The 11,675-nt window shown below is 39.7% G+C and overlaps 1 protein-coding gene across 1 annotated transcript; it reads right to left on the minus strand.

Moving 5' to 3' along the window:
• Positions 1 to 9,884: 9,884 nt before the first annotated feature.
• On the minus strand, positions 9,885 to 10,241 carry LOC114090936 (prothymosin alpha-like). Its single transcript, XM_027933282.3, has one exon. It carries the CDS (start codon positions 10,239 to 10,241, stop codon positions 9,912 to 9,914), a length of 330 nt encoding a protein of 109 aa, XP_027789083.1. The 3' UTR covers positions 9,885 to 9,911.
• Positions 10,242 to 11,675: the final 1,434 nt, after the last annotated feature.

Genomic DNA, 11,675 nt, shown 5'->3' on the forward strand with positions numbered 1-11,675 from the left:
AATTAGTTATGGGGAGAAATGCTAGGAAAGTGCTGGCATATACAGAAGCCATGAGAGGAGGGGAACTTGATGCAAAATATGAGTGAGAATCATGGCTCTAAATCAGATTTATGAATTATAGATATGATGACCAATAACAAAGGTGGCACATTTCCTCTCCTGAAAGCCATCTGGAATCCCTGTCAGAGGCTGATGCTGCCATGTCTGCGTGCCTTAGAAACTGGTTTCTGATATTGTGAGCAATGACAGCATTATTGTTACCTTCATATGGCTGAATTAGGGGAGGTCATGAGGGAAGGTTGACTCTTTGAAGGGTACAGGTACTCAGGGTTACTTTTAAAACCTCATTAGGTCTAGAGTTGTGACTCAGTGGTAGAGTGCTCACCTAGCACATGCGAGGCCCTGGGTTTTATCCTCAGCACCACATAAAAATAAATAAATAAAATAAAGGTACTGTGTCCAATTATAACTAAAAAATAAAAATGAATTTAAAAAAACCCTCACTAATGGAAAAGAACAGTGTCCTCCAGCTGAGAGGAGGACAGGAGAGACATTTAGAGGGGTGCAACAGGTATCTCTTATAGCAAGAACCACACACTGATTCTTGGGCTAGACCATCAACACTGGCTGCATCATGCTGGCCCGGGACTTTAGAGGATTTTAAATGCTTCCAATAAACTAGAACTAGAACCTGACTGGATCTGCTGAATCCCAATTCTGTGCTCTCCTCAAGAATTTTCCCAGCCTACTTTTTGAGGAAAAAGAGATTGATACCACTCCCTTAAAGGGGTGATTCTGAAAACGGACCACCATTCTGTGTGTGTAGAAAACAATCCCCATGCAAATAAAACCTCATCAAGTTACTGAGACCCTTGGATACTTGGAAAATGGATGGATCATGCAACAGTTTGTCCAAAGCACAAAATGTTTGGTACATAGGCTGGGTTCATGGGAGTGGGGAGTCTTGGTGGCAAGAGGAGGTGGACTGTTTTTGAGGGTGTTCTGGAGGTATGATTTTTATCCACTTTTCTAAATAGCTCCAGCATTACCTGGGGCCTCTCTTTCTTCTAGGGGCTATATTTGGCTCTGAGCCTCTGTTGCTATGCAACAGCCTGCCTCTGAGCTCAGAGCATGATTCAGAGAAACTGGTCTAGACAGCCGTGTCCATGGAGTCCTAGAGAGGAGATTAAGTGTGGGGGTGGGGAAAACTATGGACAGCCATTGCAGGAGTGAGGTCTTGGGATCTGGATGGCCTGCTTTTGGGGAGGGGACATCTATACAGTGTGGACATGTCCATCACACTAGTAAGGAAAGAATATAAATAAAGGAGATGGTCAATGAACAAAATGTAAACAGGGAGTCAGCATCAAATGAAGCCTATGTTTGATCTTTTAATGTAAATATGACTTTTCCAAATAGAATTGGCAGCATGCTTTCCAAACTGTTTCACGAATTACTATAGAGTATAACATCCCTTTTCTCATTAAAAAAAAATTAGGAGTTTTCCCAGCAGTTTTGGAGACTGAGGCAGGAGATCATGAGTTCAAAACCAGCCTCAAAAACTTAGGGAGGCCCTAAGCAACTCAGTAAGACCCTGTCTCTAAATAAAATATTAAAAAGGGCTGTGGCTGTGGCTTATTGGTTAAGTGTACCTGGGTTCAATCTCCAATACTCACCCCCCAAATTAGCTGTTTTAATTCTTAAAAAAGAAAACCAAAAGCAAAATGGAGACATGTTCTTTTGCTGGTGACATCCTTAACTGCAGCTTTAGAATACTCAGATAGGGACCCATCCAAACTCAGCCAGGAGGCAGATGGGGATCTAGACAAGGTGGTATAATCTATGGCCTTGCCGAATTTTATACCCAGTGTCACCAATCCCTCTAAATCCATCACTTTTTGGCATCTTTAAGCCCTGTGGTAGAAAAATCCATGCTCTGTCCAAGATGTAGAGAAAGTTGCACCTGTGATTGTGGGTTATAGAATCTGAGATCTAGCAACAGTTATAATGGGGTTATAGAATCTGAGATCTAGCAACAGTTTTATTGTGGTTCAGTCATAGAAACACACACACACACACACACACACATCTACTATATAAAAGCAATTATTTTAACGTGATTCTACCCCCAAACTGTACATTTTTTTTCACATATTTCATAAAAAGCAGCTGGGTGTGGCGGTGCACACCCATAATCCCAGTAGCTTGGGAGGCTGAGGCAGGAGGATCGTGAGTTGAAAACCAGCCTCAGCAACTTAGTGATGCTCTAAACAACTTAGTGAGACCCTGTCTTAGAAGTGAACAAATAAAAAAGGGCTAGGGATGCGGCTCAGTGGTTAAGCACCCCTGGGTTCAATCCCTGGTACCTAATAATAATAACAATAACAACAACAACCAAAACCAATAAGTGTGTATATGGTAAAAATTCTCTCCTTGACCAAACTTAGTTTCTTCTGAACCTTCTGTTTGACTAGATCTTATTCTTGGGTGCTCTCCTTGGCTTGCTGAAGCATATCTTAGCACAGAAACTTGCTAAGTCTATCACTGTTTCTTGCTCATCTGATCATTCTTGACATATGATCCAGTTCCTCTTTCTTACCCTTGATACCTGATCACCTTGGCCTGCCTTTAGCAAGAATCGTGTTAAGTCAGTTTAGCAAGAATCCCTGTACCCCTCATTCTGTCACTTGGCTAAAAATCCACATTTGCCTTTGTTGTATTTGAAATTGAGCTCATTTTTACACTGAAGGCTCCTTCTTGTATTGCACTATACTGAATAAATTCTCTTTACTGATTTTAACTAGATTCCAACTGTTTCTCTTTGACATGTACATTTTTCTCTGTTAATCAGTTTACAACTTTTCTCTCTTCATATTATTATCTTAATAATTTCCTGATTATAACATTTTAAAAAATAAGGGAATATATTCATATTAGTGTCCTAATATGAAGGTGTCCCTCCCACTGTCCTAATATGAAGGTGGCTTCTGTCAGTAGATTGGTACATAGTCTCCAAATACTTGGTTAGAAGTCCTCCTACCATTACATAATGACTTACTTTGATGTAGATTTAGGTGCTCAAAACACAGATACCACTTCCCTCCACTTTTTTTGTTTTGTTTTGTTTTTGGTACTGAGGATTAATTCCAGGGGCACTTGACTACAGAGCCACATCCCCAGCCTTTTCATTTTTTTTTTTTATTTTAAGACAGATCCTTGCTAAGCTGCTTAGAACCTCACTTAATTGTTTAGGCTGACTTTACACTTGTGATTCTCCTGCCTCAGTCTCCCAAATTGCTGGGGTTACAGGCTTGTTCACTGCACGCAGCTTCTCTTCATCTTTATACAAGTATTAACTTGTATTTACATATATACAAGTATATATTCACATTCACAAATTCTTCAAAAATTATAATCTCATACATAGTCATGTTTAGCTTGCTTTATTGCTTACTATTGCCTGTCTCAATCTTTACACTTTGTTACGTCTTATGGGTTTGGTATATTGAATGTTGTTTTTGTGGATGTATATTTTATGTGAATTCCTTTTTGATGTCATTTATCCATCTCTTTGTTGGTTAAAAATGTGCTTCATATTTTGAGCATTTCAGCCTAATGCATTAAAACATATTTGAGAATAATTTAGCCTGAGGTTTCACACAACTTTTACCTTTTATTTCAATTAGAAAGTGTCTTTAGCTGGGTGTTGTGGCTCCAGCCTGTAATCTGAGTGATTCAGGAGGCTTAGGCAGGATGATCACAAGTTGAAAGTCAGCCTCTGTAATTTAGTGAGGTCCTGAGCAACTTAGTAAGAATCTGTCTCAAAATTAAAAAAATAAAATAAAAATAAAAATGCTTGGGGATGAAGTTCAGTGGTAAATCATCCCTAGGTGCAATCCCTAGTTCCAAAAGACAAGCAAACAAACAAAAAAGAAAGTGTATTTAAATTCCAATAATTTTTAAAATATATTTTTAGTTGTGGGTGGACATAATAGCTTTATTTTATTTATTTATATGTGGTGCTGAGGCTCAAACCCAGTGCCTCACATGTGCTAGGCAAGTGGTCGCCAAAACCCCAGTCCATTCAATAATATTTTTATTTTAAAAATACAGTTTACTATAATAGAAATTGAGCAATATCCTGAGGAGGAGCAAGTGCCAAAACCCAGGAGGTTAGAACATGCAGAGTCCTAAACATAGGGAGATTTTATGGGGATGGATGGAAAAGAGGGGACAGGGAGCCTAATGGTCAGAAAGGGAGCAGAGTGAGCTCTGAGAAAATGAACTGCACATTCCAGGATCTGAGAAATCAAGCTGTGGCCTCAAACTCTGATTGCAGTATTATTTGTTTGCTTTTATTTATTCTACAGAAGCTTGCAGGAAGTTTGTGTGAGATCAAATCCTTGCCCGACTGAGGAGATACTTGATTGGAAGTAAGTCTTCCTACTATTATATAACCAGTTATTTTGATATAGACTAAGGTGCTAAGAACACAGATACTGCTTCTCTCCACTTTTATTTTTTATTTTTGTTGGGAGTAGAAGACAATATCAAACCTTGCATGATCTAGGTTTGAAGTCGGCCCTTGAATATAGTTCCTGAGGGGATGAAGGGCTCACATCTAATCATTACCTTTCCCTGCTCAGAGTTTAAAGACGGGAGATAGCATAATGGACTGTGTATGCTGGGAAATTTTATGGTCATTAAGGGAATGAAGCCATTTAAGCCTTATTAACAGACAAATAAGATTAATAGAAACCATACTTACAATCTTAAGTAGCAGTTAAGCATTGGGCGGAGGGTGGGAGTTACAGGCAGAGATTTGAGGTATATGGATATTTGTTCAGTTCAGAGATAGGTTCTGGGGCAAATTGTTGGGAGTGGAGATTAGTACACAGAATCCAGAGGTATTCTGAGGAAAGACACACAAGTTGTTTGGAAGTGGGGGTTGGAAAAGGACATCATTGAGGCCATTCCCCTTGGAGTTATTTCTACATAAAACCTTTCTTCATCATCAAGGTGTATTGGAAATACATCTTGATGATGTGTCCATGAACTTGATGTTTTTGTATATGATAAACAAGAAGGGAAGTGAGCTATGGGAAATAATCCCTCCTTTTGGAGCTAATTTCATATGAAATTTACAGTTCATTCTCTCTCTAACACTATCCCAAGCAGAATGTACCCAGGCCCAGAAAACAAAGAGAAGCTGTACACAAACCTTCCTTCCTGGGATTGACATTTGCTGCCTTCCATCTTAATCAGTCCTCCCACTCCATACTCTGTACCATGCCATAATGCAGACAATCTATCTGTGCCTTGATATAGGCATCTATGGTAGACTCTGCCCCCACAGATCTTTGATAAGCATGGATTGCAGATACTATGGAAATAAGATGTGCCATGACCCAGGAAACCCTGAATTGCCACCCCAGTGTGGCCATTTAATCCTGATGTCAGTGTTTCTACCCACAAGGCCACTAAGAACACACCTGTAGTTGTAGCCATCAAAGTTGAACTTTTACTTATTGTAAGAGGAAGAATGCACACCACTGAGAATGATGAAGTGCCTCAACAAGAAGGTATTATAGGGGCTGGGGATGTGGCTCAAGTGGTAGCGCACTCTCCTGGCATTCACGCGGAGCTGGGTTCGATCCTCAGCACCACATACAAATAAAGATGTTATGTCTGCCAAAAACTAAAATATATATATATATATATATATATATATATATATATATATATATATAAAGTTCTCTCTCTCTCTCTCTCTCTCTCTCTCTCTCTCTCTCTCAAAAAAAAAAGAAGGTATTATGGATGACATATAAGATTTGGACTCGTGTCAGGTGATTTTGGGATGGACTCAAGGAACTACAGAATTGCTCTTTGCTAAATGCTGGCAGGAAATAGGATTAATTGTATGATCTGATATCTTTAAATGTTGTACAGAAGAAAATAATAGAGTAAAACTAAAGCTGCAATTGTTAAGAAAGTAATAGTCACGTATTAGCCAGGATAAAGGAGTGTTCGGTCATATTATAATTTGCATGGTTGTGCGAGTTTTTTGTTTTTTTTTTTCTCACTTCATCATGGGTCATAGAATGCTTTTGTCTAATGTTTGGTGTTATCTGGGAAGGTCTATGTTCAACAGGACAATGCCAGGACCCAGCTATAAGTGCAAGGCCATTTTGGATGGAGAATGGTTAAGTGAAGGGGAAGGACATACTGAGAGATTATGAATATTCTTCACAGGACAGGCAGAGAGTGCTGAAACAGGCAAAGCTCAGTGAAGATGAAGGCAGTTAAGATGGCTAGGCTAGTTATATTGATAAAGGACTTACATATTTTTGCTCATTTGAGTGCAAGGTGAGTAAATGTGAATACTGCCATGATAATGGAATGAGGGAACAAGTCTAGATTTGCCTTACCCCACTGTAATGCTCCTAACAGCTCCTTTTTCAATGAGACCAGCACAGGAGAAGGAATTCAGCTCATCCAGGGGGTGAATTTTATGTAAGGAAGTGAGACAACAGGTGAATCCTAGACTTCCTAGACTGTGGGCAGCCAAATAAGGCTGAGGACCTTAAGGTTTGGGTAAGTGAGATATAGCTGTTTATGCTCATAAAGTGAAATATTTTACACAACTGAGATTTCTGCAAGGGAGTGCTACTCATGAATGGCATTTTCAACCTTTTACTTCTTTATGCTCAGTTTAATGTTCAATATTCTAAAGTATGAATACATGATTTTTTCAGTAGAAAGTCAATTTCCTGGGGCTGGGATTGTGGCTCAGCCATACAGTGCTTGCCTAGCACGTGTGAGGCCCTGAGTTCAATCCTCAGCACCACATAAAAATAAATAAAATAAAGATATTGTGTCCAACTACAACTAAAAAATAAATATTTTTTTTTTAAATGAAAGTCAATTTCCCTTTTACTGTAGACACTTGACTCTGTACTTTATCATCCTCTACTCATGTGTTTCACTCAATCATATATTTTCCTAGTTCCTAAAAATGGAAACTTCGTGGGATGACAGTATACTTATTTTGAGAAAGTAATGGATAGTGCTTAAGCTGTGTCTTGGTATATCACCAAATTAGTCAGGTTTAAAGATTTTGTTCAAAATCCCCATGAGTATAAATGGAAAAATGCTAATTTCAGCTTTAATTTCTATAGTTTCCGTTACCTATAAGCAATATGTTGTATTGTGGATTTTAATTCTAATGCTTTAAATGAGATTATTTAATTTTGTAAAAACAATTGTATCTGCCAGGTTTTTCAGGTGATATTGCAATAGTTAATTCATTTTAAATAATGCACTATACATAGCTTACCCTCTCACTAGATATCTATATACTATGGTTTAAAACTGCATGATGTGGTTTTAGATTTGGAATTTCCTCCACAATCCTCATGTGTTGAAAGCATTATGCCCGATGCAGCAAGGTTCAGAGGTAGGGCTTTTTGGCAATGATTGGGGCTGTGACCCCTTCAGTGGATTAACCCATTTTATATATTGATAATTTGAATGGATTACTAGGTGGTAATTGTAGCTGGGTAGGTATAGCTGGAGGAAGTAGGTCACTGGGGCATACTTTAGGGCACTATATTTTGTCCCTGGCTCCTTGTTTTTTCTTCTTTCTGCTTTCTGGATGCCATGAGTTGAGCATATTTCCTCCATCACTCTCTTTCACCATGAGGTTCTGTCTCACCTCAAACCCAGAGCAATAGAGTTGGCCAATTATGGACTAAGACCTCTGAAACTGCGAGCCCCAAATAAACTTTTCCTCCTCTAAGTTGCTATTGTCAGATATTTTGGTCACAGTTGTAAAAAGCTGCCTAAAACAGAAATTGGTACTGAGAAGTGGGGTTGTTTCTGTAATTATACCTGATCATGTGATTCAGAAGCCTTTGGAACTGGTTAAGGGTGTAGTTTGGAATAGATTTTTTTTTCAGTGCTGGGGATTTAACTCAGAGTCTCAGGCATGCTAGACAAGCATTCCACCACTAAGCTACACTCCCAGCCCTGAAGGTGGAGTTTGGAAAAGTTTGGAGATGTAGGTTAAAGAAGCCTTAGAATGTTTTAAGCATAGCTTAATGAATGACTCTGGTTGGAACTCAGAATACTGATAGAAATGTGGCCAGTAAAGTCCATGCTCATGAGGATTCTGATGGGAACTAGGACTCAATTGAGAATTAGACTAGAGGTCTTGCATGTTATATCCTGGCAAAGAATTTGTCTACATTTTGTCCATGTCCTGAGACTTCCTATAACATTTAATTTAAAGATGATCAACTAGTTTCAAGGAAACACAGCATTCAGGTGGTGGCATGGGTGTTGCTGGCAGATTTTAGCCAGGTTTACTGTGAGAATAAAGAGCAAAAAGAAGAGAGGAAATATTTTTAAAACTCACAGTATGGCCAGAAGTGTACACATAATATTGGAGTCAAGGAAGTCGTGGTTGCCGAAAAGATTACTGCCACTAAAAAGAAGCCAAGTACTTTGTACGGAGACAATAGGAGAGATGCTTTGAGGCATCTCAGGAACCAGAAAAATCACACCCACTGCTGGATTAAGAGTGTAAAAGTGAAAACTCATTTGAAAAGAGACTATAGGGGCACTGTGATTGCACAGGGGTGCCTAGGAAGTTGTTTCTCCAGGATTCATTTCACTGTACTCAGCTTCCTGGGCACTCAGAGGCTGCTTTAGTCATGGTCCAAGAGGAACCACTTTAACTGTTGGCAGACCTTGGTGTAGTCTATGAGGTGCTGGTATTGCAGGAATTTAGGGTGCTGGAGTTAGTGACTCATGTAGGCTTCCATTGATAATATTGATATTTCAAAGGAAGGCCTGGGAGATCCAGCAAAGTGTAGTGGGTTAGAATCCCTGTGGCCAACCCCTGAGAGGGTGATACATGAAGAAACTTAGAGAGTGAATCCAAAGATGTAGTGGAGATTCCAGGAATTAAGAGAATGCCAGAAACAGACTATCTGCCAAGGAAAAATTCAGGCAGTTAGCAGAGCCAGCTCAAGAAAGAAGCCATGTGGGTTGCAACTGGCAAAGCCCACAGGGGTTGGACTGGCTGAATTCTTTGGGGCTCACATCTCACCACCATGTGTCCTGGATGCCATCCTCCCATGAACTGAAAACTCTGAGTCCATGATCCAAAATAAATCTTTCCATCTCCAAGTTGATTTTCCCAGCTAGTTTTTTTTCAGCAAAATAAAATTTCGGTTTATTGTTGGACAACATTTTTTCACACATACATCAAACAGGCCAAAATAAATAAATAAATAAACAGCAACTTCATAGACAAAAAAAAAAAAAAAAGGAAAAAAAAAGAAACCTTTTTATCTTTGGCCTTTTAAACCATCTCATACAAACCAACTACTTATAGTACAGCTAAAGTGTGTACACAAAAAAAATTACTGGAATGCTCAGAATAAGATTGTTTTTGCTTTCTTTTACAAGGTATTTTTTTTCTCCTTTGAGATTATAATGAACATGGTCACACCACAAGTAAAGTCAGAAGTAGGACAGAGAATGCTCCGAAGGCTGGTTTGGTCATCCGAGATCATTAAAAATGGCTTACCCCTAACAATATGTACAAAATTATAAAATGTAAATAAAAAATACAAACAAATTTTTCTTTTTAAAAGTACTTTTAAGAAAAAAAGCAGGGCCTTGGAAGTTGTGGTTCTTTTTTCCTCCCCTGTTGCGAATTCACTTTGTGGTTTTGGTTGAGTGGTAAAGAGCGCATGTCATCTGCGGGTGGCACTGCCCGTGGTGGGCGATCCTGTGGGCCTCTCTTCTGAAAAGTGACCATATTTAGATTCTAAGATGGGAACTGCAGGGTGAATAGGTCACGGTGGCCTTTTATTTTTATTTAACTTTTCCTTTTTTGCTGTCTAGTCATCCTCATCGGTCTTCTGCTTCTTGGTATCAACATCATCATCCTCCTCATCTTCAGCTGCCCGTTTGCCTGTAGCTGCCTCAGCCTCCTCATCTTCATCTCCATTCTCTTCCTCACCATCACCTTCCTCCTCCTCCTCTTCCTCACCACCCTCTTCCTCTTCTTCATCTACCTCATTATCAGCCTCCTGCTCCCCATTTTCCTCATTAGCATTCCCATTAGCAGGGGCGTCTCTTCCATTCTCTGCCTCCTCCACAACTTCCTTCTTCTCCTTTAAGTCCTTGGTGGTGATTTCAGAGCTAGTGTCCACGGCCATATCTGACATGGTGGGGCACTCCGGTCCCAGCTGTTTTTGTCACAGCAACAAAAAGTTGACTAATACACTAGTGTACAAAAGTTAAGGGCTGGGATGTGGCTCAGAGGTGAGCACTCGCCTACCATGCATGAGGCACTGGGTTCAATCCTCAGCACCACATAAAAATAAAATAAAGATATTGTGTCCACCTATAACTAAAAAATAAATATTTTTTAAAAAGTTAAAAAAATGTAAACTCTTGACTCGGCAGTTTATTTTTTTTGAATGTGTGATTTTCTGTCTTATATTTCTGTTTTAGTCAGCTTTTTCACTGCTGCAACTAAAAGACCCATCAAGCACAACTTTAGAGGAGGAAAGGTTAATTTGAGGGCTCATGGTTTCAGGTCTTAATCTATAGAAGGCCAGTTCCATTCCTTGTGGCTTGAGGTGAGGCTGATCACCATGGCAGAGTGTGTGGCAGAGGGAAACAGCTCACATGAGATCAGAAAGCAGAGAGAGCGAGTCTACACCCCGATATAAATATATATACCCAAAGCCATGCCCCAATTCTCACCTCCTCCATCCACACTCTACAGTTACCACTCTTCAGTTACCACTCAGTTAATCCCTATCAGGAGATTAAATCATTGAATGGGTTAAGACTCTTAAAACCCAATCATTTCTCCTCTGAACCTTCTTGCACTGTCTCATACATGAGCTTTTGAGGAACACCTCACATCCAAATGATAACAATTTCCTTCACCCAAATGCTTACACATTCTCATATGCAGATTTATTTTCAGCTCACTCAGGGGCTAGACTTCCTCTCTCAGGATATAGAGACCCAACAAAAGGTATAAAATTCCAGAAAAAATAATGGTTGATGCACTTAAGTCCTGCCCCTCCCTTTTTTCCCTTCCTCTTACAAAAGCCCTCTGGCCTGAGACTTCCAGAACTATAGAGCAGTTAATTCCAGCCATTTAACTACTTTCAGAACATTCTGTTACTTTACCCTAACTTAGGAGAGCCTCACATATTACATGACTTTAATAAAGCTGTTTATGGAGGGGTCACCCCCATTATATGGGTCTTAGTTACACTCTGTTTCTCCAGGTAGCATCTGAGGGACTCGAATCAAGCTCCTGAACCTTGTTAAGTCTGAACAACTTTAGAAAGCTGGTGATTTTGAAATCAGAGCCCCTTTGTGAGAAATAGGTGGCAAAACAATGTAATGTAACAAGTACAGTGCCCATCCTACAGTGGGTACTCAGAGTTCTTTGGGTGCAGAATGAAGGAATACAATGTAATGTAACCAACACAGAGACTGGAATGCAGAGTTCCCTGTATTTGTAGCAACACATAGCTGGGCCTCAAACCTTCTAGTTGGCTTCCTCTGCAGGGGTGGCTCAATTGGAAACAGCTCCCTGGGTGTGAGGCTGGTAGTAAACTCAGGAGGCAGTGAGA

This window comes from Marmota flaviventris, chromosome X (assembly GCF_047511675.1).
Source record: "Marmota flaviventris isolate mMarFla1 chromosome X, mMarFla1.hap1, whole genome shotgun sequence".
NCBI lineage: Eukaryota > Metazoa > Chordata > Mammalia > Rodentia > Sciuridae > Marmota > Marmota flaviventris.

What these genes read in the sequence shown, in the direction of transcription:
- LOC114090936 (XM_027933282.3), bottom strand. Translation starts at nt 10,241, where the DNA reads ATGTCAGATATGGCCGTGGACACTAGCTCTGAAATCACCACCAAGGAC.